This window comes from Setaria italica, chromosome I (genome assembly GCF_000263155.2).
Source record: "Setaria italica strain Yugu1 chromosome I, Setaria_italica_v2.0, whole genome shotgun sequence".
NCBI classification, from domain to species: domain Eukaryota; kingdom Viridiplantae; phylum Streptophyta; class Magnoliopsida; order Poales; family Poaceae; genus Setaria; species Setaria italica.
The window spans coordinates 5,552,305-5,580,233 of record NC_028450.1 but is presented as its reverse complement, the minus strand read 5'-3'; the positions used below and the strand labels follow the sequence as shown (position 1 = coordinate 5,580,233).

The 27,929-nt window shown below is 48.9% G+C and overlaps 6 protein-coding genes across 6 annotated transcripts; 3 read left to right on the top strand and 3 right to left on the bottom strand.

The window, feature by feature from the left end:
* Positions 1–122: 122 nt before the first annotated feature.
* LOC101776380 (citron Rho-interacting kinase) lies at positions 123–3,754 on the bottom strand. The gene is made up of 2 exons (XM_004951590.4): positions 3,451–3,754; positions 123–2,904 (listed from the first exon to the last, which is right to left on the bottom strand). The coding sequence occupies exons 1-2, from the start codon at positions 3,541–3,543 to the stop codon at positions 670–672; spliced, it is 2,328 nt and encodes a 775-aa protein (XP_004951647.1). The 5' UTR covers positions 3,544–3,754; the 3' UTR covers positions 123–669.
* Positions 3,755–3,928: 174 nt separating this feature from the next.
* Positions 3,929–6,083, top strand: LOC101775715 (putative F-box/FBD/LRR-repeat protein At1g66290). Its single transcript, XM_004951588.3, has 3 exons — positions 3,929–5,104; positions 5,237–5,380; positions 5,528–6,083. The coding sequence occupies exons 1-3, from the start codon at positions 4,040–4,042 to the stop codon at positions 5,909–5,911; spliced, it is 1,593 nt and encodes a 530-aa protein (XP_004951645.1). The 5' UTR covers positions 3,929–4,039; the 3' UTR covers positions 5,912–6,083.
* Positions 6,084–6,882: 799 nt separating this feature from the next.
* On the bottom strand, positions 6,883–10,676 carry LOC101775307 (PTI1-like tyrosine-protein kinase At3g15890). Its single transcript, XM_004951587.3, has 4 exons — positions 10,642–10,676; positions 9,766–9,925; positions 7,982–8,244; positions 6,883–7,904 (listed from the first exon to the last, which is right to left on the bottom strand). Exons 1-4 carry the CDS (start codon positions 10,674–10,676, stop codon positions 7,238–7,240), a joined length of 1,125 nt encoding a protein of 374 aa, XP_004951644.1. The 3' UTR covers positions 6,883–7,237.
* A 5,997-nt stretch (positions 10,677–16,673) lies between these two features.
* LOC101774897 lies at positions 16,674–18,855 on the top strand. The gene is made up of 5 exons (XM_004951586.3): positions 16,674–16,885; positions 17,169–17,221; positions 17,981–18,169; positions 18,255–18,335; positions 18,411–18,855. Exons 1-5 carry the CDS (start codon positions 16,832–16,834, stop codon positions 18,574–18,576), a joined length of 543 nt encoding a protein of 180 aa, XP_004951643.1. The 5' UTR covers positions 16,674–16,831; the 3' UTR covers positions 18,577–18,855.
* A 2,092-nt stretch (positions 18,856–20,947) lies between these two features.
* LOC101774500 (premnaspirodiene oxygenase) lies at positions 20,948–22,918 on the bottom strand. Its single transcript, XM_004951585.4, has 2 exons — positions 21,824–22,918; positions 20,948–21,739 (listed from the first exon to the last, which is right to left on the bottom strand). The coding sequence occupies exons 1-2, from the start codon at positions 22,727–22,729 to the stop codon at positions 21,122–21,124; spliced, it is 1,524 nt and encodes a 507-aa protein (XP_004951642.1). The 5' UTR covers positions 22,730–22,918; the 3' UTR covers positions 20,948–21,121.
* Positions 22,919–23,462: 544 nt separating this feature from the next.
* Positions 23,463–25,413, top strand: LOC101774094 (premnaspirodiene oxygenase). Its single transcript, XM_004951584.2, has 2 exons — positions 23,463–24,582; positions 24,707–25,413. The coding sequence occupies exons 1-2, from the start codon at positions 23,665–23,667 to the stop codon at positions 25,322–25,324; spliced, it is 1,536 nt and encodes a 511-aa protein (XP_004951641.1). The 5' UTR covers positions 23,463–23,664; the 3' UTR covers positions 25,325–25,413.
* The last annotated feature ends 2,516 nt before the right edge of the window (positions 25,414–27,929 follow it).

The window sequence follows — 27,929 nt, the reverse complement described above, 5'->3', positions numbered from 1 at the left end:
TGTCTAAATTATGATTATTAGAATGGAATTCAATTCCAAGGATCCAAACGGGACCTTACAGATCTCTAGTATAAGATATTGTGCAAGGAAAGTTTTACTTGATAAATTTGCACCCACAGACCACTATGAATGAGACAGATTTCATATCGAGCATTCCATTGCTGATGGCCTAACAGCCACCGGCCGTCTACATTCAACAATCATGTGAAAATAAGAACACGCGTGACCAAATTTTTCGGCACTAACAGAATATCATCGTAAACAGAAGTTTACTGCTACCTTTGTAATTGTACCCTTCTCTAGGTGCTCGCAGCTTGATCCGTGCAATAACCAGCTGATGATGCACTTATTACCAAATCTTTTGTCAACCACCCAGAAAAGAAATATTTTCCTCCAGATTTGCTACGGGGCAATATATGATGTAAACACCATTGCGTATCGTATTATGTACGTAAACACACAAGGTCTGTCAACAAAACTGTCTTCCTTTGCCGATAAGGCAAACAATCTATGACCTTTCTTTTATGATACTTGTATATCCCATCCACAACGAAGGAACAAAAAGAAATCATGAGCCCCAGAAGGAAAAGAACGAATGTAACAATTTCAGCTGCATATTCCCGTTGGCATACATCATTTTTATGATGCAGAAATGTTTCGGTTATGATGCTATGGTCCCACAGCATCATTTATTCCAGCATCGGCGACGAGTTCTTCTGTCAAAGAAAATAGCCCAGCAATCTCCTTTTTAGCTTCGAGAATCACATTCGTTTTCTTCTTTGGTTCCGTTTCAGAAGCATCTTCACTACTATTTGTATGTCGAGATGGAAGCAAATTGGTACCAGAATCGGTTCTGCCACTTCTCAAGAATTCTTTAGCTATATTTGCAAGCTTCTTCAACATAGTAGTAGCAGCTAGTGCCTCCACCTCCACAGGCTCGATTTCATGCTTTTGGAGCTCCACTTCTTCCACATTGTTGTCTTTGGTTGCCATCGCCTCATCAGCAAGGCTAGACAATCTCCTGACGTCATTGGGATCTATGGATAGCTCATCCAGCTTGTCTAGTTCCTTGTCCCTAACATCTAACCTTCTAAGTACTGCCTTCAGCTCTAGGTCTTTTGAGTCAAGTGCTTTATAGGCAACTCTTAAGTCCATGTCCTTCTGTTGTAAGGATTCTTTCAGCATGTCGATGTCAGCCTCCAGTTGGTTATGTTTATGCAAATTGGACTCAAGGGCTGTACCTGTGTTTAAAATTTCATTATCGAGCAAGTTATAAATGTCAAATTCTTGACCTTCTACAGAACCTATAAGATTGCCAGTGAGCTCAACTATCTTTTGCACCACAGATTCAGCTTGTGAGCATCCTAATCTCATCTTATCCAATTCACCCTGCATTAATTGTATACGTTGCTCTTTATCATGTAGTTTGGTTCTAACCTGAACAAGTTGATCCTCCTTGGTACTTATCATCTGCTGAAGTTCAACAACTTCATTGTTAACTTCGTCAAGTCTTCGTTGTGTCTCCAGAAGCTCCAAATCCTTCTTATGAACCGCAAATTGTATGGAGTCCACCTTCAGTTTCATATCTTCGACTTCGTGTCTGACCTCTAACAACTCACTCTCTTTTGTATCGACTAGCTTTTGTGAATTGAAGTACTCATTTTCCTTCTGAGCTAGCTCCTCTTGAAGCAAGTCTACCTCCTTGGTTTTTTGTTCCAAGCTCTCCCTTTCTTTAGTTAACATAGCCTCTAGGGACTCAACCTTCTTCATTTTCTCAAGTAACTGTGATTCGAGTTCACTACAGCGAGATTGTACACCACTGAGTTCATTTGTCTTTCCTTGAATCTCCAGTTGAGCAACTTCCAGATTCTGAGTATAAGAAATAAGCAATGCTTTTTGGTCTGCGAGTTCCTGCACCTGCTTACTCAACTGTGCCGCTTGGTCTTCAATTTGCCTGCACGAGAAGGTGAAGGCCTCTTTTGAAGCCATTAGTTCGGAACGCACAGCGTCCAGCAAAGACCTCACGCGTTTGAAGTCATCGATAGTATCCTTGATATTATCCTTATCCTTGGATGCCATTTGTGCCAGTTCCTTTAACTCTTGCTGTGCTGCTATCCATCCTAAATTCTGCTTCTCAAGTTCCTTTTCTACAACCTTCAGTTTCTCTTCATTAGCTTTCCTCAATTCATTTGAGCTGGCAATCTCAGTTTCCTTTCTTTTAATTTCACTTTGGAGCTCCCTAATTGTTGCTTCTTGCCGTGCAAGGGCCTGATTGGCTACAAGAAGCTCTTGTTCCTTGGACTCAATCTCTGAGCGCATCAAGTCTGCTTCCTCGTTCTTCTTCAGCATATCTTGTTTAAGCTTATCCACTTCAATCACCTTCTTAGAAAGCGCATCTTGTGAACTAATAATTTTCTTGTCTTGTTCCTCGACCAGAAGCTTCAGGTTATTGATCTGCCTAACCTGTAAAGATAAATCCCTACTCGCCTTCATCAGTGCTTTCTCCATTTCATGTTGTCTTGAATACGCTTTGATGATGTCTTCCTCTCTCTGATCAAGGTCCTGCTTCGTCTGGTTCAGCCTTGACCTATCAATGGAAACTTTCTTCTCCGCATCCCAAAGGTCTCTCTCTTTCTTCCTTAGGATTGATAGGGCAGCCTCAAATTCAGTCTTCAGGACCTCAATGCTCATGCTCAGCTCCCCATCCTGAGAAGCACTTGGATCTAGGCTCTTTGTCTTTGCGAACAATCGTTCCAATAGTTCCCTAGCGGGCTCGGTCTCATTGTCACCATTAGTGATATCTGATCTAACACCTTTTACAACAGATCTGATCAAAGGGTGTGAAAATTTCATATGTTGGGCCTGAAAAGTTGCCAGGAAGCTCAGCTTCTGCCTGAACAAAACCTGAAAGGTTGCGTGAAACAATGCTTGTTATCACAATGAAAGAGCTTCCAGAGCTGATACAAATTATCACAATTATATCTAGATGTTACCATAAACAACTATCACAATTATTACTCTTTGTGCTGAAGAACTCAAATGAACTGCATACAAATTCACAACTATATCTACTTGAAAGATCACAATCCAGAGCTGCTAATTTTGCAGTGATGAAGTGTCATAATTAATGTATGTTGGTATAACATCTATTACTGCATAAATATCTTTTATTTTGAAGATGATGTGTAGTTAATGCAACAACAGACATTACTGAAATGACGATTTCATTAACCTGATACAAAACCCGAATTAACCGCCATAAAATCAGTTCCAGCAATATGAGCTAGCAATGTCTGTTCTAGAATACGAGCTAGCAATCAGTATACGATTTCCCCGCAATCTGGAACGCTTCTCCAACAGCACGAATCGCCGATTCGCCATTGAACTCATAAGCCATCCGATACCAAGACACATCGCGATGAGAGACAGGAAAGGTAAGAGGGTGCTCACGTGAGTGGCGGCGCGGCAAGGCGCGGAGGCCGTGCGGAGAGCGGCAGCGGCGGCCGCCCGCGCCGCCGGCGAGGAGGTGGAGGAGAGGGGCATGGCCGCGGAACATGGGCGGGACGGGGATCGCGGCCGCCCGGGCTCGATCGGACGGATGGCGACGCGCGAGCGCGCGGGGTGGATGCGGGCGACGCGAGAGCGGCGGCTGCGGAGGGATGAGAGGTGGTGGAACCGGGGTAGTCGAGTGCCCAGCCGCGTGTGGAGCGCAGCGCGGATGACGCGAGGAGCACGAGAGACCTGTGCTTTTTCTTTTTCTTTTCCTTTCTTTTCGTTTCTTTTTCTGTGAATGGTTTTTATTTCCTTTTCTTTTGAGAAATGGCAAGAGGGCTGGGCTTTCCAGTTCCGAGACCTGCTTATTCTGGTCAGGCCCAGCCCATGAACGGGTCGAGCCCAATTAGCTGGCAGCTCAACAACCTCCCTCCTCAGTCCTCACCATCGGCGGAGCAGTGGTGCGTGCGGCGGCCGCCTGCTGCAGCAACCTTTTCCACGCGTCGAAAACCTACTCCGCGGCGGCCCCCACTCGCGGCGGAGGAACATGGCGGCCACCATCCCCGCCAAGTTCTTCTGGCCGCCCCCCGGCAATACCCTCAGCACGGACGGCATGACGCCCGCGGCGATGCGCCACGGGCTGGACCCGGCGACGCTAAACGTCTACCAGGACACGGTGCTCGGCTTCCTCTACGCCTTCCTCCCCAAGCCGCCGGTCTCCGCCGCCGCCGCCCTCTCCGGCGCGGCGGCCACCGAGGGAGGCGAAGGGATCGACCGTATCAGCGGCCTCCCCGACATCCTCCTCCGCCGCATCCTCGCCCGCCTCCCGGCCAAGGACGGCGCCCGCACCGCCACCCTCTCCACGCGCTGGCGCGGCCTCTGGCGCTCGGCGCCGCTCGTCCTCGTCGACACCCACTTCCTCCCCCGCGGCGGCGCCGAGGGCCGGCCCCCTCGCCCCGGCCCCGCCTCGCGCCGTGCGCCGCGCCGTCGACGCCGCCCTCCGCGCGCACCCGGGCCGTTCCCCTTCGTCAGCCTCTCCTGCGGGTTCATGAAAGCCGTCGACAGGGACCGCGACGTGCTCGCTCGCTGGTTCCAGCTCCTCGCCACCAAGGGCGTCGACGAGCTCGTCTTCGTCAACCGCCCCTCGCCCTTCGCCGGCCTGCGCCTCCCCGCCGCGCTCTTCAGCTGCGCCTCCCTCCGCCGCCTGTACCTCGGCGCGTGGAGGTTCGTCGACACCTCCACCCTCCCGCGCGGTGCCTCCTTCCCCAGGCTGCAGGAGCTCGTCCTCGGCGCCGTCGCCCTGGAGGACAGCGACCTCGACTTCCTGCTCGCTACGAGCCCCGTGCTTGAGATCCTCGCCATCATTGGAAGCGTGCACAAATTGAACGCCCGTCTTGCCAGCCAAAGCCTTCGCTGCGCACAGTTCTGCCTAGCTACCCATGAAGAAGTGGCGGTAGTGGACGCCCCATCCCTTGAGCGGCTCTTCTTCTGGCGGTGCCTGAACCAACGTCGCGGCGGGAGGATCAAGATTGGCTGTGCCCCTCGGTTGAGCATGCTGGGTTACTTACAGCCTGGTGTGCATGCACTGGAGATTGGCAACACCGTCATCAATGTCTCAATTAGTCAATTTCCTTTTTCGTTCGTTCTCTCTGTCGATAATTGGCATGCATGCATTAGAAATATCGGCCGACTGAGGAGTTTAACGTGATGGTGCTTCATGGATCTGTTGTTTTGTGTGTTGCAGTCTGGAACCAGGCCGAGTCCAAAGACCACTGTTCCAAGTGTGCAGATGTTGGCGCTGCACCTGCATTTCAAACTTTGCAATGAAGTAAAAATGCTTCCAAGCTTCCTCAGGTGCTTTCCCAATGTAGAAACGCTGTGCATCCAGGTACACTGACCTCTCCTCTCCCTTCATTTGACATTTGCATGGCCATTGTCGTCATTGCTAAACACTTTGTAGCATTACATTCTTCTTGCATAATCCATTTTCTTCCATCACTTTATAGCTGAAATGTCCACTGCCTTAAAACTGCAGTCTGAAGAAACAAGTGAGCCTAGTGACAAGCGGAACCTGAAGTACTGGCAGGAGACCGGTCCCATCAACTGTGTCCAGTCACAACTCAAGAGGCTAGTTTTCCGTGAGTTTCATGGTGAGGAAAATGAATTCGCCTTCCTTATTTTCATCGCGGAAAATGCCCGGGTGTTGGAGAACATGGTTCTTGTGATGGAACTTCGAACGCCCTCTGCGCCAGAAGATCTTGCCGCCAAAATGAAGGCTCTGGAGACTGCAAGATGGGCAAGCGGGAGCAACAAAGCGGGGTACTTGCTTTCCCGGCCTGGTGTAGGAGGAGGCAGCGCTTGGTGTCTGAAGGCTGGTTCTGACTTTAAGTGCAATGATCCTTTTCTCTGCCTTGTTTAGAACTCAAACCAGTAAATAAACAATCAAGTTGCACACAACTGCTAAATTTGCCACTGTTAAGCAGATTCCTGGATGCACATCTGAACTAGAGATATTGCAGCTAGTTATTTAATAACTTAATTACCGTTGCTTTATAATGTGCCATATTTCCATGTGGCAGCACTTTTTCTCATTGTGTGTTTGCTGATTGTTTACACAATTATCATAACTATCCATCTTTGGGCATTATGATTTCTGCCCTGAATCCATTTTAATTTCTGTAGCAGAGGCTTAATTGAGCTGGATCAAGCTAGGGAATGCTTGTTTGTGACCTTGTGGGTTAAAATGCCAGGCCCCTGCGAGTGACATTTATCCTTAAATCTTATCTGCGTATGATTGAACTCGTGTCATGCATGCATTTCTGCTTTCTTGTAGCATAGACACTAGGATTATTCCAAAGACGATTCACAAGAATGTCCTTTTTGCTCTAGCAGATGTATGTCGGGTGATTGTGCCAAATTATATTGCTTTGTTTCTTATTTGTTAACTGTTTCTTTGTGCTGCTGCCCTTTTCATTCATACTAACAGTAATTGAAAACCTTGTGCATCAAGTTATGTACAGCATTTCTTCCAACAATTCTCTCAGGTCTGTGGTTAACCACATTAGGAGATGCATGGAAATGCCACTGCACTACCCACATGGTTATGGGTGTCTATTGTCATATGGGTATGGCCCACGCATACTTCTTTGATTGTTTCTTGAGACAAGCATGTTTCTCCAGCTTCTGAATCTTGCCTGGGAAAGGTGGGTGGACTAGCATGATTGGCGGCAGGTTGTTTCAGCCATGGGGGCTGTTGTGTTTGCTTAATTTGTTGCACAGTTTTCTTGCCAAGAGTGAATAAACCAGTCTTTCATTTGTGGCGATGATCGTTTGCTAAAGAAGCACTTTAACATCTAAATACATATGGAAGTCACGATAGGTTCTACATGATGAAAGTTCAAACTTTTTCCCTTACATATGAATGCCTTGGAAGTACCAAATAACCTGATGAATTACGGATTGGCAGTGGCACACAAATCATTCATGGATTGAGGTAGCTAAACGCTAACGACAGTACAGTGAACAGTTTGTTACTGTCAGAATCAGCCCCAGATGTACAGAATTTTACAAGCCATAGGAAAACCATACCAACACAAATTGACAGTACGCAGATAAGCATATCTGTGAACTGGCAAGGAAGCACCCAAATTAACCTCCTAGTAATAAAGATGCACTCATATAAAAAAACATTTCTCCCAGGCAGGGAGCTCAGGACGCCTGCTGACAATACCACTCTATGCATCTACTACCTTGCCGAGGGAACTGTCTCACTTGAATCAACTGCTGCCTCTATGGCATCTGCTTTGGAGCTCTTCTCCTCGGTGATGCAATCCGAGCTATCAGGCCCGGATGAGCCCTGGAACGAGCTGGTCTGTTCAGGCTTGAACAGCTCATCATTCTCCAGGTTGGACAACTTCTCGGCAGATTCTCCTTTGAGCAACTCAACAACTTCAGACATTATCGGTCTCTGCTCTGGCTTGTTCTGAGAACATGCGAGTCCCACAAGCACCATTCGCTTCAGCTCATCCTCGATGAAGTTACCATTGAGCTTTGGATCGGCGATTTCCTTGAACTTTTTGTCGCGAGCTAGAGGAAGAGCCCACTCGGCTATGGTTCTTTTTGTGGTGGGGTTTAGCTTTTCGACTGGCTTCTTCCCGCTGGCGAGCTCTAGGAGCATGATTCCAAAGCTGAAGACGTCGCAGCTTTCGGAGGCCTTCCCAAGCATCGCATACTCTGGTGCAAGGTAACCCAGTGTGCCTTTTACCTTTGTGGTGACATGTGTTGCACCATCTGGAATGAGCTTAGCGAACCCGAAATCAGCGACCCGAGCTTGGAAATTTGAGTCTAGGAGGACATTGCTTGCCTTGACATCTCTGTGAATGATGTGCGGTGTTGCATAGTGATGAAGATAACTGCAAGATGAAAGAATTTTAAATGTTAATGTTACTGCAGTTTGATGAACATGATAAACTGATGTTGTGAGGCTTACGCGATCCCTTCTGCAGAATCTATGGCAATCTTCATTCTTCTTTCCCAACCCAGATTGCATTCGGCTGCATGCTGTCCATGAAGTTGAGAATGTATGCTCAGGTTTGGCATATAATCATAGACTATCAACCGTTCTTGGCCTTCAGAACAATATCCACGCAAGCTCAAAAGGCTTTTGTGCCTCACTTGTGCCAAAATCTTCACCTCGACAGCAAATTCAGTTTCAGCCTTGTTGCTCCAACTCTTGAGCCTTTTTACTGCAATCTGTTCATGTGTCATTAATGAGTGAAGCGTTAGTTGGAGAAAATGAAATCCCATTCATGGAGTAAATAAGTAAATACAACCTACTTGGTCCCTTAATGAAACCTCTAATGGATCAAAGAATTCAAAGTGTACGGCAAATATGCAAAGAGCCCACAAGGACCACATAGCTCAAAATCTCACCCAAAAAAAATATAAATCTTATGTTACAGCATGTAAGTAAACTATTGTCACATGAATGCTATTGTCCAAATCAGCACAAACCACTTATATTTGTAAGCAATTTTGAAAATATGGAAGGAATCAAAGTTCCAATGTAGAGGCTTTGTTTTGATTTAGACTACCAAATAGGTGCAAATGAAATTTCAAGTAGACAGATTGTTGCAACAGATCATACCCATGTGTCAGGAACCTCAATTATTTATCTAGCCATGCCCATAATGGAAATAGCCTCGGCGCATATAGCAAGAACAATGCAAGCTTTTACAAGCACAAGGTTTGCTATAGAGCACAAACAACCAGCTGAAGTGGCCCATATGTGAATAGACTACAAAATTAAGCTTTGGAATAGCAAGGTTCAGGCACATCCAGGTACAATAGTAGTTTACTTGGCTACAATCTGGCAGTGGAGCCATATAATTGACTAAAATAGCTCAAGCATATACAAGTATATAACACCAACAATATGTCTGAATGTTTTTTTCCTTGAAAACAAGAAGTCACAAACCAGTACACTATAGCAGTTTCAGGTTATGCCATTACACCAAAAGCTAGTTAGGTGCGATATCACTGTTAGTGCAGCACAACCCAACTCCATCCTCCTCAATAATGAATATGAAAAATATTATCATGTTTATCATATTTATTTTCATATGAAGATAAATCCAACAGGGGGACTTCAATGGTCGAGTCCTTCCCAGTTCCCAAGTTATTTATCTATCATCCAAATATCATACCATGTTATTTGTCTTTCCTGCTTTCGAGAATATTAGGTGATCAAGAGGATAGAAACAAACATTGAGAGAGAGAGAAAAAAGTAGGGTAGTCTGAATTTGTCGAGACCCTGTATTGGCTGGTTGTGGAGTGTTGATTGCCTTATTTCAGTCCGTGTGGTTTCATTATATCCCTCAATTGTATTCCACCTAACAATTATGATACTATCTAGTTAAATGATAATGTGATCTACAACAAGACTGTGGCTATAATAGTTGTAGAAAGGAAAATTCATAGAACCAGGACGCCCGTGCTTGGCATGGTCTCAAGCTAAGCTATAGTTTGGATTTCTGTCGTCTTCAAAAGAATATTCATAGAACGGCTCTGAAAACTACTAGAAACAGAAAAGGCGCAACAGGGTGAAATTGAATCAGCTAAGATACAATCATCAACATCAGCATTGCATTGTCCTGTTCCTAACAACAATAACAGAAACAACAGATGCTAAAACTGCAGCCTGCAGGGGAAAAAAGGTTGCACACAGCAGAATGCAGGATTCCTGTGGTTCATAGTTCAAGAGAAAGACAGCACCTGTGATCCGTCCCAGAGCTGGCCCCAGTAGACGCTGCCGAACCCACCCTCGCCAAGCTTGTTATCGTAATTAAAATTGTTCGTCGCCAACTGGAGTTCCTTCAGCGAGAAAACCCGCCATGCTGTGTCCTTCTTCTTCTTCTTCCTACCCGGTTCGGCCCTAAGAACACAACAATGAAGTGAAAAACTTTTGAGTTACTAGCAGACTGTACTGTAATAAAAGGAAAGGTACTGATGGAGCCCCCTAAAGGTCATCACTTCACCCAACCCAACTCTTCCCCTTCCCCTAAAAGCAGCACATTCTGAACGGACTACATAAATCTAACATTATGCCATTTTCAACCTGATTGCAGATCACCAAGCAAAACTGAGACAATATGCGCAATGGAAACAGTGAAATTTGAACTGATGAAAGTTCAGATGTCTAATTGTTGTCCTTCCATTCAGTCCAATCGAGATGTGATTACTGAATATAACTTAACTCCTCACCGAAGTACTAACTAACCCACAGAAAAACACATCAAGTTCACAATCAGCCTTTCACGATGCAAAAAATGTCAAAATCAATTCCTACCAAAGTCATCGCCCAAATACACCAAATTTTCTGTGTAATAAGCAAAGGTAAAGTTGCAGTGAGGCACATGTACCAGCTCCCCTAAATCCCAATGTCCAACAGAGAAACACAAACCAAATAAGCAAGGAAGAAAAATGACACGACCATTTCACCATCTCCCCCAAAACCCCAATTTCTCAGTCGTCCCGCCCTTCTCCCCCAAACCGAACAACCCAAGATCACACCCCAGACCCGCACCCAGACCTCAATTCCAAGACCAAAAATCGCGAGCAACACTTGTCCTGAGGACCTGAACCACTCACCCGTCCGACCGCTTGCAGCAGGAAGCCCACCCCATCGCCCGTCCGACAGCCTGCAGCGCCTCCAGTACCCCCAAATCAGCACGAGCCGCCGCGTCCACTAGCTCGCCCGACGGCCCTTCCTCTCGACGCCGGCGACGGCCCCCGGGACAGGAACGGAGAGGAGAGGAAGAATAGAGTAGCGGAGCGGGGCGGGGGGAGAGGAGTCTTCCTTCTCAGGGGTTTGTCTGTGTCTGTCGGCTGAGCGCACCACCACTCCCCCACTCGCATACGCAAAGCCATGCGGGCGCGGTCGGGTCACCCGCGGGCTGCCGGTCGCCGGGGCCGCCGCGCCCACGTGGCGGCGCGCGCTTGGCCGGTTTTGAACCGGCTGCGGTAACGGTCGGTTCTAAACCGGCGGGGTAACGTCACGGGGCCGGTGACGGGGACGGGGTCCGGCGGCCACTGAGCTGTGGACCCGGTGGCGATGACCTGGCGCCGGTGCGGGCCAGGGCCCCTCCCCGGCGGTTTGTCCTGCCGGACCCGGACGCCTCTGCGGGCCCAGTTGTTGGGTGATGGCTACGTTTGACCAAAAGAAAAGATCCTTGCGGGAGACTTCGGGGGTGTTTGGGAACACCCTATTAAAGTTTAACACCTGTCATATCGGATGTTTGGATGCTAATTAGGAGTATTAAACATAGGCTAATTACAAAACTAATTGCACAGATGGAGTATAATTCGCGAGACGAATCTATTAAGCCTAATTAGTACATGATTTGACAATGTGGTGCTACAGTAACCATTTGCTAATGATGGATTAATTAGGCTTAATAGATTCGTCTCGCGAATTAGCACAGGGTTCTGCAATTAGTTTTAGAATTAGCTTATGTTTAGTGCTCCTAATTAGTATCCGAACATCCGATGTGACACTGTTAAAGTTTAGCACCTCGTATCCAAACACCCCCTTCGCTGAGATAGCGGGTGAGCACTATACTCTACGACAGAAATTCATGCGAATTTTGAATGCTCGCTGTTCTTGACCATTTCAAAGTTCCTTCCTTGGGATTTTCAAAGTACCCTACGGTAAACGGGTGAGGACGCTACAGGTTTTCGTCGAGAAAATCTGTATCTTGGTGTTAGCAACAGGGGATTGTTTGTGTAGTCAATGATATCAATCTGAATGGAAGTGAGGAAACGAGGGAAACCGTGTGACTTTTCAAATTCCTCCGTAACAGCATGGACCGATCATCCGATGCGTCACTTGGTTCACCATGAATAACAGGTGGAATTTCTATAACCCGTAGTTTATTTGAGGAGGTTAATTATACAATTAAATAAAAGAAAATGGTTCCATTTCAGTGAGATTCACTGCGCCTTGCATGGTGTAACTTCGTGTTTTCTTTTAAGCAGAGTTGGTAAAAGTGATGGTCTAGAAACGGGTTAGCGATTGATTACTCTTGTCCGTTGCTTGGTCTTATCTCTACACAAAGCAAAAGGGAAAAGCAAGGAGCGGATGCAATGCAAGTGTGCCCCCACTAAAATCCAGGGACGGAAGGCATCACGAGCAGCTAGCAACACGACGATCAACTCTCGCTGGCCCCGTTTGGTTTAGCTAAGCATGTGCTGCCAAGCAATCAAGAAATGGTTTGCACGCTCGACGCCCCCATCCATCATGAATTGATTCATCCTTGCGCTCGCAAAAGTGTCCAAGCAGTACTCACTCGGCCTGTTCGCTTCAGCTTATTCAGTCGGCTTATCAGCCACCAAACAGTGTTTTCCTCTCACAACAAATCAGCCGTTTCAGCTTTTCAGCCGGCTTATAAGCTGAAGCGAACAGGCCCACTTTTTTTTTAACGAACCAGTGAGGCAATAAGATGTTTTGTTGGATGCATTGACCAATTCTCCTCTCACCCTTGCCCTCTCTTCACATCAGGGGATTCATATCTCCTGCAAAACGCACAAATTTTTGGTCATGGTACCGATACTATTATAATTTTCCTTTTCCAAGTGGGATGCCGTGACCATTCACACCCTTCATGAAAGAAAAAGAAAATTATAATAAATTTCTTTGCTGAAATAAGTACAAATTGTGGGCTATGCGGTACTATACTATTTAGAAAACAAAATCAAGTGAGTTTTTAATGGATTTGTAAGCAACGTGCTCAGTGGTGGAGCTAGAAAAAAAATGTAGGTGGAGCAAATTTTATTGAAGAGACTAAATCAAGAGTAAAAAAAAATCATGTAGTGTGAACCGATTTATACCAAATTCACATATTGCAATCACACAAATTATAGGAAAAAGGTGAATGTGAATCACAAGTCTTTAGATGCTACTCTACCTTAATTTTGAAAAATGAATTGATAGTACTTGTACCATATGTTGAAAATAGAAAAGAAAAATAAAAAGGATGAAACTAAGTTGAATTTTAGATCAATTTTGACTAGTGAGTGATAGTAAAGTGATCGTATGCCCCCCAAACATTGGTCAATATATGAGAATATAAAAAATCACTAGCAAAGGACTGAGAATAGAAAGATCATTAGGGAATCTTTGGCAAGTTCTATCTTCGGTTGTTTATGGAAAGTATTCTTAGCCAAACAATTCACGAGAAGGTATGGATTTTTCACCCTTTGCTGCTAGTGGGAGGCTGGCCACACTAGACACAGCCATGAGTTTCCATGTCTGGCTGTAGCTGATTCTCATCTTCATCTCAATCTTTGCCAGCAGCCATGGCAGTCTGAGCGTTAGTTGGGCAGAGAAACCAAGGGGCAAGGAGCATACACGGATCGACGAAGAGGGTGGTCTGGGGTGCGCATGCCGGTAGCTAGGACGGCCACCCCACCTCGCCCGCCCTGTTAGGTGCTGTTCTTGACCGTTTCAATCAGCTCCCTCATTTGCTTCGGGGGAAAAAATGAGCTCCCTCATTGGATTTTCTCCAAATGACCTGTTCGTAGATGTCGTCCCAAGCCAAGAGGATACTAGCGTGGATCCGTAGATTGTACAAATTTCAAAACAATTTTGAGACTTGTTGATAACGTTTAGAATCCACAGTTAGATTTATGATTTATAAGGCGGCCTGTGTCGGTGACGAATAGGGAAATTGGTGAGTATTGCTTTCGCTTGCTAACTGGTCTTTGCCCACACAAAGCGAAAGGTTAGGAAAAAAGAACACGAAGCAGAGAAGCTGAGTGTCCCGCCACTAAAAATCCAGCCTTCGCCATCACGATACATCAATGTGACAAAGCAATCAAGCAAATGATCTGCACGCTTGGTGCTTTGACGCTACCCATCATCCAGATCGCGATATTATTGCTGTGCATGTAGATTAAAAAAAGTAGCATCAAGCAATAATCCCCAAGTCCCGCCGGAAGCTCGGGCTGTGCTGCTCTGACCAATCCTAGCATTTGCCGCAGCCGTCACATGCTCTCACATGAGTCGATTACACGGCACATCCGCACATGACAGGTGATGTCGTTGTCGGACTGAAAGAGACACCCTGTTTGTTGTTTTCAACTGATCCGGTGAACTTTGCCACGTACGTCGTAGTACTATATACGTATCCTTTGCATCTATTGTTGACCTAATCCGAATGTTACTGGGGGTTATTCCAATGGCACGTCGCCCGTGTGTTAATGGCTACATCCATGTTAGGCGGATTGATTGAACAGGTTTCCATGATTTGAGCCTAATCATCATTCGGATAAGCTGAGCATAAGTGCGATAATGCATTGCTACAGTGCCCCCGGTGTTTTACCGAATGATGCCACTGTCCGGCGCCTGTGGGAACTCCCTCGAGGCCTCGACCAACGACGATACACACGCTGTTTCGCATGGGACCCACAAAGTTAGGCCAATAGTTGTCACATGTGGGAAATACTCGGATAAGTTATTATTTTTCATCAATAATAAATTAATAACTATATTCTCACGCCGAATTTTCGAGAGAAATTCTCACATCGAAGCAAAGTAGGACATGTGAGAACGGATCTGGACCGGTTGGTCACCATAAGCTCAAGTAGCACCGGTGTTAGTAGGAGGTCCTAGGTTCAAATTCCTTAGGAAGCGGATTTTGGAGGGATTTTCCAGGATTTTTTCCTGAATGTCCAAGACCATCTCTTTAAGGTAAGCTTGTGAGTGTGAGTGTAGGATGTAGGCTTTAACTTGTACATATGCGTGTGGGATGTGTGTACATGTAAGTTCAGATACTACAAGTACTCTCGTAAGTGAGGCTATAGGGCCTGTTTGGCACAGCTTCAGCTCTGAAAAAATAGCTCAGCTCCACTCTTATCTTTGTCTCACTGACAATTTGGACCCATGCATCAGAATAAAAAACGTCTCCTTCCTCGTCGCCGCGAGTGTGACCTCGCGCGCTGGCGTCGGCTCACGGAGTAGCAGAGCTCGAGCGCAGGCAGCATGCCGCAGAGCTCGGGGATCTCGTGGTAGTTGAAGCCGAAGCCCAGATCAACGCAACCCTTCAGCTCCTCCAGGTCATCGACGGTCAGGCTCCGCACCCTCTCCATGCCGCCACTGACTTCCCTGCCAAGCGTCGCCACCGCCGAGGCGAGCAGGGGCGGCGCTCCTTGATGCCGAATAGCCCGCCGCCGTCGGGGCTGCAGGCGGCGCCAACGTCCGCCCGCCGGCAGCTCACCTGGTGCTGGTACCCGATGCACGAGTTCACGCTCAGGTTCAAGCCCTGGACGCCGCCGCCCAGGCCGGGCTTCCTACCGCCGCCGGCAGCGCCAGTGGGCTTGCTGTCCTTGTGCGTCTGCGGTGGCGGCACCCTCCTGTCGGCAAACGCCAGCTCCGAGGCCAAGGGCGCGGGGGCGGGCTTGGCCGCGGGTCGCCGGATCTGCCAGACCGGGCTGGACCGGCCCACCGGCACGCCGCTGCCCGAGCACGGCGCGCTGCTGACCTTCCGCGCGGGCGGCCGCGGCTTCGACGACCCGGACCCGCCGCCGGCCGAGCGGCTCCGGGAGAAGGGCTAGATGTTGATGTTCAGCTCTGAGCCCCCGCCGGCGTTAGCCGCCTGCTTCCGGCGGCAGGCGCGACGGAGCTCTGGCAGGCAGAGCGAGCGGGGCGGGCGGGGCGAGCAGAGGCGAGCAGGGGTGGCGCTCCGGCGGCAAGGGCAAGCGGGGCTCGGGCGGGCAAGGGCGAGCAAGGGCGGGCGATGCTCCGGCGTGCAGGGGCAAACGGCGGCATAGCAGAGGAAGAGAAGGACGGCAGCGTTTTGCACGGAGAAGAAGAAAAAAAATAGAACGAACCGGTCATTTTCCTCTAAGAGTGGCAGTGGTGGGTAATTTTATCCAACTCCACCAAATTTGATTTCGTGGAGCACCCCCTGAGGGCAAGTACATTGGTACATTGGTGTCGTCTAATAGACGGTCTCATGCATTGACACATAATCTTAAGACGATTCAACAGATAACCTGTACAATGGGTTGTCCTATAAGTTGTTTGGTAGTGGTATATAATTCCTTAATTTGTGCATAAGAAAAATAAAATATTATGAGTTGCATGGCAACAATAACTCGTACAATGGTTGTTAAGTTATCTCGTAGTCCTACAATTTAGCTCATGAGGTGGTTGTTTCGCGAAGCAACGACCTCTTTCTCTCTCCTCGCTCTCTCTCCTCCGCATCATCAAAAATCCTACGTGGCACTGCATGAGACGACCTATGAAACTGCTGACGTGCAGCAATGTACTTGCCCTGAGGAGCTCCACCAAATCCATGGATTTGGGGTAGATCCACCGTTTTTGTGAAGCAGATCTGCGGTGGAGTTGCTAGAGCTAAAACCGTTTGGCTGGAAAAATTAGGAGCGGAGTTATTTTTTAGATTCGAAGCTGCGTGGAGCTCTGCCAAACAGGCCCCTAAGAAAACAAATTATAGGTTGTTGTTCTTCACATTAGCCAAAAAGGCCAAAGCAGGCTTTTACTAGTCGAGCCGCATCTACACTAGGCCCAACAGGCCCGATTCACAAATTTTTGGAACCCGGCCCTAGCTAGAGAAGAGAGAGAGAGCCGAGAAAAGTAGCAAAGCCTAGCCCACAGCACATGCCCGGTTAGCTGAAGGGCTGACCTGGGGCATCATCTCGTCTCCACACCCCAAACGCTAAAACCCTCTGGGCGGCGGCGGCGGCGGGTTTCACCAGCGGAAGCTCCCGGCGCTCTCCTCTAGCGAAGGAAAAGGGGGAATACAGAGAGCAGCTGGGTCAGATGGACAGCGGAAGCGATTCCGACAGCGCCCCGGAGGAACTCACCGCCGTCCAGGTAAATCTAGTCCTCCCCGCTCGAGGACCCCACCCCCACGCGAGAGCAGATCACGATTCCGCACGCTTCGGTCGTGTATCCCGCTCAAGCAGATGCTAGATAGACGCGTAGATAAGCTCGTAAGAGGATTTTACTGCTATGTGCCGTCGATTTGGTTAGTCGAGGACTTAATTTTGTTGGATTAGTTTAACCTTGCTATTCATTTTGTTTTGCTGCTCACGCTTCAAGCTTCATATTGGAATATGCAGAAAGTACTAAGTGATATCCTTTTTATTGTCTTTAGGGTGTTGAGAAGCACGAAAAGATCAGTAAAGTTGAGAAGGACAGTGCCATCAGGTGTGTTTCTGTAATATGCTACGACTGGCTGGATTGACACTCTGCTCCCTAATGTGCTACTTCAATCTATTTTTGTTTCTGTAGTTTTTACATGAGTGGACGAGTAGTTTCTATTCATTACTTGCAAAGTGGAGACTTTCTGCTCGTGTTAGTGAGCTACTCCCTTCAGACCAAATTGTAGGTCGTTTTGGCTTTTCTAGATACATAGTTTTTTGCTGTGCATCTAGGTATAGATCATGTCTATACATATCAAATGCTATGTATCTATAAAAGCCAAAACGACCTATATTTCAAACGGAGGGAGTACTATGCTAGATAGTACCTTATGCCCTGTCTTGAACTACACTTATGTGTTCTCCTTAGCTTCACTAGATGCAATCATGCAAGCACCTCATAAATTCTGTTAGGACCATAACCAAATGGCTTCAAAATGCTCGATTAATCTGGAGAAATTGGTTTCTTAGTACAGATACGTTTGTAATGTTTATGCTTACATTTAAAGCTTTCATTTGCTCAATATCTTTGTTTTAGATGCTTATATAATTCTGTGTATAACCCATGGTGTGTTCTGCGGTCATCAAATGATATATAATCTTTATGGAATTGTGGTCAGGCTTTTTCTTTCTTACCTTTTTCCTTGATATATCAATAGGAATTAGCTGTCTGAATCTTGTTTGTCTCAAGATCGTCAGGGTCCTATAAGTTTTTCTTCAGATTTTAGTATCTCTGAGATAATGATGTCATGTGCTGTCCTTGCAGAGTAACACGGGAGGGAAAGGAGCGGAGAAAACGTTGGGCCCAACGGAGAACATCCTCTAAACCAGATAACCCCGCGCCAGAGGAAATAGAAGATCAAGGTACCAACCAGCGTGAGGAGAATGAGGAGACACATACTATGCCTGGCATGCTCCCCAGTAGTGTAATTGAAATGCTAGCAGCTCGTGAGAAGTATGTGCACTTATCTTGCACTATCAGCTATTCAATTTTTTTATGACAGAACTTCATTGGTTACTTTGGCTTCATTTTCCCCCAGGCAAACCTTCTCATCTGACTCTGAGGAAGAAAATGTAAAGCAGAAGGTTCAGAAAAAGAAGAAGAGAACAGAAACTTCTGGGTATGTTTAATGTTTCAGCATCTAATATGAACTTTCTGAAATGACACTTATGCCTGTGTTCGTTAATGTTTTCAGGCCTGAAACTATTTTGTTGAAGGATGTCCGGTCAACTCAACACGTGAAGAATGCCCTTGATTTCTTGGAGCAAAGGAAGAACCAGGTGCCAAGATCGAATGCAGTTTTGAAGAATGCCAATAAGGCTTTGCGTCTCCTTTCTTCGAAAGGTAACTTTCTAAGTTAAGAGTGATAGAATAGCACATTTTCTGAATCTGTCTGTAGACATCTCAACAGCTGATGTGGTCAAGAGACTTATGATCAATATGTTTGAAAGGAATCGACTTGGCATGTGAGGTGTGATGCATCATATCCTTGGTGTGAAAATGTGTAACAATTGTTGCTCCTGTTCCTTGTAAGAACTACAAGGTCTGTATGTTGGTTGTGTTTGAGTATTTTTTTTATGGATCTTGTGTTGCAAACTTCTAAAAGAAAATCCTGAAAGATTTCCAAATTTTGATATCAACGTAACACCTACAGAGGTCATATCATATTGCATGTTTTTTTTTTGTTATTGACATTCCTCAGGAAATATTTTACCTGAGAAATTGATGCTCTGTTGTATGCATTTTGCATTGCTTTCAGCATGGCGATAGCACTCCATATTTCCTTACGCATCAACAACACGTTTGTTCTGTTTGTAGCAGGACGTGTCAAATCAAAGTGTCAAAGGTGTTCTTTAAGGTTGTGGAAAATTATCCATGTGTTAGGAAGATGTTTGATCAGAACAATGCAGAATTGTTCCAGTATTAAAAAGGAATAAAGAGGAAGCGATTCCATATTATGACTGATTATTGAGTGCCAGTACCATATCACAAAAGAAATTAGAATGTGTTCAAGGAAAAATATAAGCCGCCTTATGATGGGTAGGGATAAAAGGAAAAGCAGACCTGTTCGATTTAAATTTAATGGTTGAAGCTTATACTTAGATAAGCATCGAAGTCGTCTTCTATCATAATATCGCGTGCTTCGTGAAGAATATTTTTTTTATCAGATCGGCGATGATTCATGATCCACGCTTTCATTTCTTTAATCACGCTCTGTCGAGCCCTGACACTCTATGGCAGGGTTTGGAGGTTCTTGTAACTTCCCGACTGTAGAGGGGCGTCGGGGAGCCACCGGCATGGCGGTGGAGGCGGGTGGCGGGCGGGACGGTGAGGTGGCGGGGGTGCCGCCTGCCGTGGTGATGGGGATGGCGGTTGGGTGAAGCCGCTGGTGGGGGCATTGATTCGCTCGGGTTAGTGAGGGAGAGGTCATGGGGCGGCAGCTCCGGCGGCGGCGGCGCTGTCGGAGCTGGGCGGCCTGGGCAGTGTGCTGGTGTCTAGTCGGAAGGGAAGATGGAAACCGAAGGGATAAGGCGTGTGTGGAGGTGGGGTGGGGGGTGGAGAGGATTTGGGCCATTGGATGTCTATTAGAAGGTTGAAAAAGCGACAGATTTTTGGCCAATTTCTGTCGACAGTTAGGTAGAGCCTTCCAAAAAATAAGGGAAAAGGGGAATGGAAAGGGGATATGTTGGAGCAAAATTTTCTCCCCAGTTCTCTTTTTATGGTTGGAAAAAGAAAGAGGAAAGGAAAAAAAAAGATCCGCTAGAGATGTTAGATTTGTAAAATGGGTGTGGTTTATTTGTTGGGGTGGGGTGGGCAATGGTCCCCCACGTTTGCTAGATATTACCTCTAATTATTAAGCTAATAAGCATTAATGTTGTTAATATTGGAGAATTAGAACTAACGTTCGTCAAGCCAAATTCACGTTTTTTTTAAAAAAAAAAACTGAATCCATCTTGCGTTGCTTGATTCATTAGTGTGACCACTAAAAGTCATTGACACTTCTAAAATGTTGTTGAGCTACTGTTACTTGGGAGGACGACCCCTAGTCATAGGCTTCGGATGATTCTCGTATTCTCGTCACCGCTCCCAGCTATCATGCTTCTGTATCGTTCCCATTCTTCAATATTTGACTACGGCATTTGGCGTTCTTGACTTCCTGTTACTTCGTCAAGTTTGAATGCTGATTGTAGGCCTAATTTTCAACATGCTTTCCTAAAATTTGCAAACTGCCTTAACCTATTACATTGTGGCTTAGAGATGACATGGCCATGTGATATTCTTGAGGACTAAGAGTCTGTTTGTTTGAGCTGCAGCTTTTGAGTTTTTCTGAAAAGCTGCTGCTAGCTTCTTTTTCCTGAAAAGTCAATACTAGCTTCTAGAAGATGTGTTTAGTTTTCTGAGCTTAAAAAGCTACGAAAAGCTCATAAAACTGAGCTTTTCAGCTTTCTATATAAATTCAACTTTTCTGGGCTTCCAGATTTTCGGAAGTTGCACGAGAAATTTGATGTTTGTTTGAGCTTCTGACTTTTCACGCTGAAAAGCTGCAAGAAAGCTCAAACAAATAGGCCTAAATCCTCGAAATTGGATTTATTCCAAGATACCGTTGACGGCGAGACGTTAGTGGTGACTTTGTCAATCTCGAAGATTTGTCAGTTCAGTATTTTAGGTGTTTTTAGGGGTTGGGTTGCATGAATGTGTGTCGTAGAGGGTAAGTGTGCGTGCGTGTACGTATGTTTCGGGAAAAAAAACCTTGAAAGTATACCCCTACCTAATTTTTTAACCCAATATTCAGCTTTTCCCGCCACAACTAATTCCTTCTCCTTTTTTGTCACAAGCGTGACACTAAATTTTCTCGAATAAAGCTACGCTAACTCTGTAACCTCCTTGGAAAAAAAAAATCTATGTTCACCCAGTGGACACCGGGACACGAGGTACAACCACAAGGTCAGACCGCAGCTGCGTCGTGACCCCGAACGCTTCGGTCATGTCGAGCTCCTCGGCCGCCATCCCTCCCGGTAGCTCCCAGTCGAAGTGGAACAGCAGCGCCGCGAGGGCCAGCTCGACGTGCGCCAGCCCGAACGCCATGCCGGGGCACATCCGCCGCCCGGCGCCGAACGGTATGAACTCGAAGTCCGTCCCTCTGAAGTCCCTTCCACTCTCCTCGAACCTCTCCGGCGAGAACTCGTCGGGCCTGTCCCAGTGCCCTGGGTACCTGCCGATCGCCCATGCGTTCACGATCACCATGGTTCCCTCGGGGATGTCGAACCCGAGCACCCGGCATGCGCTGCCGCATCTGCGTGGTAGGAGTAGTGGCGCCGGCGGGTGCAGCCGGAGCGTCTCCTTGATGACGAGCGGGAGGTAGTGGAGGCTGGCTAGCTTGTCCTCTGTCACCTTGTCGTGGCCGGCGAGGGCTCGCCGGACCTCGTCCTGCGCCTTCCGCATCACTCTTGGGTTTCGCAGCAGCTCCGCCATCGCCCACTGCAGTGTCGTCGCCGACGTCTCGCTACCGGCGCCAAACATGTCCTGGAAATGAAATTGATTTCAGATTTTGCAGCAACAAGATTTGGAAGTTGGGGATTGATCAGGAATTCAGGAGGAGGAGATTACAAGCATGACGGTCTTGATGTTCTCGGTAGTCAACGGATACTGGGAGTCGACTTCCTTTTGGAGTCTCAGGAGGACGTCGAGCAAGTCCTCGTCGTTGTCGTTGCCGGACGCCCTGCTCTCCCGGTGCTCCGCGATGATGGTGTCGATGAACTGCCGCATGCCACGGCGATGGCCCTCGATCTGGGCTGGGACGCGGCTGAGGAGCCGGGCGAGGTGCGAGGACGGGAAGAGGTCCGGCAGGGTCATCCCGGGCACGATCTTGAGCCCCTCCTGCAGCATCCGCAGGTACGCGTCGCGGTGCTCGAACCGGCTGCCGATGATGGCGCGCACCGTGGAGTCCGCGACGTACGCCGCCACGCGCTCGCTCAGGTTGACCGGCGCCGCCGCCGCCGCGGCCGCCGCGACGGCGCGGAGGAGGCGCCCGGCCTCGTCCTCGCGGACGGCGCGGAAGGACTGGACGCGGCGGGCGCTGAGGAGCTCCAGCGTGCAAATGCTCCGGAGCCGGCGCCACCCCTCGCCGTAGGGCGCGAAGATGACGCCCTCGGCGCCCTGGTACGCGAGCTCCTGCATGGGGCTCAGCGGCCGCGACGCGAACGCGGCGTCGTGGGTCCGCATGACCTCGCGGGCGGCGTCCGGGGACGAGGCCACCGCGACCGGGAGCTCGCCGAGGCGGAGCGCCATGAGCGGGCCGTGGCGGCGCGCGAGGTCGCGCAGGGCGCGGTGCGGGAGCGCGCCGGCGAGGTGGTGCAGGTGGCCGATGACCGGCAGCGCCCACGGGCCCGGCGGGAGCCGCCCCGCGCCGGCGCCTGGGCTGCGAGGCGCCGGGCGTGTTCTGGCGATGAAGAGGACGAGCGGGATGGCGAGGAGGACCGCGAGCAGCAGGTAGACCGGCAGGTCGGCGGCCATGGCGGTCTCTCGGTGCTGCTCCGTTTATTGCTCTGATGGTTTGAACGCAAGAAGAGTTTGTGGTTGTGGTTGCCTGACTTTAAAGTGTCTGTGATTGTGATCGCGCTGTGCGGCTCGCGACTTTAATTTGTTATGAGCACTTGGAAATTTCGCCGTTCCAAGATTTCGGTGGTCAAGTCCAACAAGAGTTTGGTGACGCATCTTTTGTCTATGTGTTCTAGCAGCCGTACAATCGATTGTTTTGTAGGATAGCTCTCCACGGACCATGCCAGGCCCTCGTCCGGTCGTCGTCGACCGACGGGAAGCGCCTGGGCTTGCAGCCTCGCCGTCGCAGTCCATCCCGGCGGCTGACTCTGCGGCCGGCTGCGGCGCGAGCGTAGAGAAGACGACGAAATCGCAATGAGTTGACTTCTCCTCAAGGTCACCCGTCTCCCGGCCAGGTCATCTCCGCCGCCCCGTACTCGCGGCGGAGACGTGGCACTGCGCGTGTTGATCGGAAGGCCTTGTGCTGCTGGCTCGAACCATGGATGCACGAGAAATGTGCCATCCAGGCATAACCGTGCTAACAAATAACCTGACCAAACCATTCAGGGTGATAACGGCTTTGGTTGCGATGCCATGCACCTCTGACTGAGCCGGTCGGCACTGAAGTTTACCATCCTTTCAGTTCAGAATTTGAAAAGTTTCAAGTTTCTAAGCGTTCTAGATCATCCAATCCACTGGTACTCTGAGGAGAGATTCAGGGGCCATGAATGGCATAGAAATTGCGTGATCCGATCCGGACACAACCAAACAATGCAACTAACCTCCCGAATCACTGAACGACGCATAACTCAAGAGTACACGGCTTGGTTCAAGAACTGAAGCTCTCTACAATTCGATCTCCTACCTCCCCGAGGACGAGGAGGAATCCTCCATTCTCGATTCAAGCCGCCATGGCCTCCGAGCTCCCGCTGTACCTCCTGCTTCTCGCGGCCCTCCTCGCCGCCCCCCTCTTCTTCCTCTTCGCCACCAAGTGCGCACGAACGCCACGCGGCGGCGCGCGGCCGCTCCGGCTCCCGCCGGGCCCGTGGGCGCTCCCCGTCATCGGCCACCTGCACCACCTCGCCGGCGCGCTCCCGCACCGCGCCATGCGCGACCTGGCCCGGCGGCACGGCCCGCTCATGATGCTCCGGTTCGGCGAGGTCCCCGTCGTGGTGGCCTCGTCCCCCGCCGCGGCGCGCGAGGTCATGCGGACCCACGACGCGGCGTTCGCGTCGCGGCCCATGGGCCCCATGTCGCGGCTCTGGTTCCAGGGAGCCGACGGCATCCTCTTCGCGCCCTACGGCGACGCCTGGCGCCAGCTCCGCCGCGTCTGCACCCAGGAGCTCCTCAGCGCCCGACGCGTCCAGGCCTTCCGCCCCGTTCGCGAGGACGAGCTCCGCCGCCTCCTCCGCGCCGTCGCAGCCGCCTCGGCGGCCGGCCGGCCGGTCAACCTGACGGAGACGATCTCCACCTACATCGCAGACTCCACGGTGCGCGCCATCATCGGCAGCCGCCGGCTCAAGGACCGCGACGCGTACCTCCAGATGCTCAAGGGCCTCTTCGGCATCATGCCCGGGATGAGCCTGCCGGACCTCTTCCCGTCCTCGCGCCTCGCCATGCTCGTCAGCCGCGCTCCCGCCCGGATCCAGGCCTACCGCCGCCGCATGAGGCAGATCATGGACGGCATCATCCAGGAGCACCGGGAGAGGGCGGCGGCCGCCGGCGACGGCGACGACGAGGAGGACTTTGTCGACGTGCTCCTCAGGCTTCAGAAGGAAGTGGACTCCCAGTTCCCGCTCACGACCGAGAACATCAAGACCGTCATGCTGGTAACCTAACACACACACACACACACACACACACACACACACACACACACACACACACACACACACACACACACACACACACAGATATATAAATATCGACGTCGCCGTTGATCGTGTACCACAGGATATATTCGGCGCGAGCACGGAGACGTCGGCGACGACGCTGGACTGGGCGATGGCGGAGCTCCTGCGGAACCCGGGAGCCATGGAGAAGGCGCAGCGCGAGGTCAGGGAAGCACTCGCCGTCGCCGGGCACGACACGGTAACGGAGGATAGCCTGGGCGACCTGCACTACCTGAGGTTCGTCGTCAAGGAGACGCTCCGGCTGCACCCGCCGGCGACGATGCTGGTCCCACGGCAGTGCCAGAGCCCGTGCCAGGTGCTCGGGTTCGACGTGCCGGCGGGCATCACGGTGCTCGTGAACGCGTGGGCGGTCGGCAGGGACCCGGATCACTGGGACGATCCGGAGAGGTTCTTGCCGGAGAGATTTGAGCGGAGCATGAAGGACTTCAAGGGCGCGGACTTCGAGTTCATACCGTTCGGCGCCGGGCGGCGGATCTGCCCCGGCATGACGTTCGGGCTGGCTCATATCGAGCTCGCGCTCGCGGCGCTGCTGTTCCACTTCGATTGGGCCTTGCCGGGTGGGGTAGCGGCTGAGGAGCTCGACATGACCGAGGCGTTCGGGATTGCAACACCTCGGCGTTATGACCTCTTGGTTGTCGCAACCTCTCGTGCCCTATAGTTCGATCTATATTTGATGGTTAAAATTAATAATTTGATTTATGATAAAAAATTAAATAGACTTATATTTAAAATCGTCGGCGAGAGTAATAAGATCGACACCAAGGATTGCCCTTGGCGAAATTGGTCAAAGTGGCGACTTACATCACCTTGGCACTGAACTCCGTTGATAGGTTGCGAAGAAAAAAAAATTGGTGGTAAAGTGGCGGCCACCAATCAAATCAAATGACCAGGAAAAGATGGATGCAAGGCCAAATCAAGAAGGGAAGCTTTTCACCAAGTTGTATATTATTACTGTCTTCGTCTCAAATTATTATTCGTTTTAACTTTTTTAGGTACATAGATTCTGTTATGCACCTAAATATATATTATGTCTAGATACGAAATAGTAATTTGGAATGAAAGGAGCAACTTCAAATTATTATTCGTTTTAACTTTTTTAGGTACATAGTTCTGTTATGCACCTAAATATATATTATGTCTAGATACGAAATAGTAATTTGAAATGAAAGGAGCAACTTCGGACATGGATGACTAACATATATAATAGCATGAGGGACGGCTTGACTTTTGTTTCACACACGCTGAATGTGTTTTTTCCCCTTCAACCAAACAAAATTCATACTCCAAACGGATGTTTGCCAAACCATTTACCATAGTGTTTACAGATTAAATAAAAAAGATACACATATACTTGAATAAATTGTATATATTAAACAAACCAAGCTCGCCACAAACTTGGAGCTCCTCTCTTACATCGCCTTGGGCTTCTACGCTGCACCACCGGCAGCCCGTAGAGGCCTGGAGAACCGAGCAGCAACCGCACGCAACGCTCTGGCCTTTGATGTTCCTTACGTACGTGATGCATCACCTCTTCCGCAAAAAATCCGAATACAGAAGAGACGCAAGCAAAACCAACCAGCAGCTTCTGATTCCTCGTGAACTTCTTGAAATCCGCATCTCTCGCCGCCATCCTAGCGTCAAAAGCGCCCCATCAAGCTTGCCAAGCCGGTGGTGCTTCGGCTCCCGTTGATGTAATCTCATGCCCAGCAGTGGGCACGCTGGAGGACGAAAAAGCTCGATCTGCTCCTGATCTAACAGAGTGTGCGTTGCTGGGGATTCTGATAATGCTACGGCCATGCATGGATCCCAAGGTTAATGTGAGCCGAAGAGGAGCCAGGTTGAATTGCAGGTCCATGAACTCTACCCTAGCAGAAGAAGCGTCATGTGCCCGGAGGAGCATCCTCGATCTAGACATCTAGGCGGTGAGCTTCTGAATCACGAATCATGAGCGCAAAAATCACAAATCAGAGTTACATAGCGCCAGTTAGCTGTTAGCCACGCGTTGTGCGCTTCCCACTTCCTCCTCCATTCTCGCGGCGCGTAGGGATCTAGTTGGGCAACGAGGGTGCGTTTGGAAGCCTGTATAACCTCAGCCGGGCCCATGAGCTCGGATTGAGCTAGGCGGGCCAAGCCCATAGGGTGTAGAGATGTTGATTGGCAAATCTGTACCCCATGGTACTGGCTGTATCGGGATTATATTTGTTATGGTGGGCCAGCTCTGGCCCCCATAACTACCCCAACTACCATCTAGAGATGGCGTTTGGTAGCCTGCACAAGGGACAGGTGCCCTCAACATGTGCAGGTGCTGGTGAAGGTTACCACCCAGCTACAGGCGCCCAGAAATGCACACATCAAAGTATGATTGCATAAACTCTTGTTCGAAACACCTAATTAGGGAGGTCATCAGTTCAAATATAACACAAATTTACATACAAAGCTAATTACATCAGTTTCAGAAAGTAATTAACAAGTATGGTAACATCATGAAGAGGAATTGCATGATAGTTGCATGTGAACCAAGAAGGAACAATGTACGCTTTCATCTCGCACACAGGACTTTGAGAAACGAAATTAGAACCACAATAGTAAGAAACCGATCTTGTGAAGGCCTCCCACCCATAACTCCAATAGGAACAGTAGAACAAGAAGAAACCAATAACTGATGAGGCATGAACTTGGGGCAGCAGCGGGCAACATCTCCAAGCACCATTGCTACCAGTCGAAACCACCAACATAAGGAACAAAAACAAAATTCACAAGTCAGGGAATGTGTGAATAAAAGCCTTAGACAGAATGCATTTGGGAAAAGAAAATTCTTCCATCATTGGGAAGAAAGTAAAGCATGGCTCAGGTGAAATTCAGTACTTGCCTACGAAATATGACACATGCAGGAGTTGCCTCCTATTGAGGCAGTCAGAGGAACCCCTGACTGCATCACTAGGAGCTAACACCTGCAAGGATCTTGCAGTTGCTAATGCGTTTGGTTATCGCCGTGCATCATCATCGCCATGGACATAATCATCTCAACTGAAGAAAAACAAACAAGGCAGCATAATAAGAGACATGGCCTCTTCTTTAGGCTCAGCTTAGGTGCAGATGTACGCACCAAGGAGCTGCCTAATAGTGAGGCAATCGAGGCAAAGTATACCTTATTTGCCTAAGTACGTAGGCAGCATCTTGCGGCATGCATGCTACCGACCAGGTATACCTTGTTTGGCTTAGTATGTAGGCAACATCTTGCGGCATGCATGCTACACACCTTT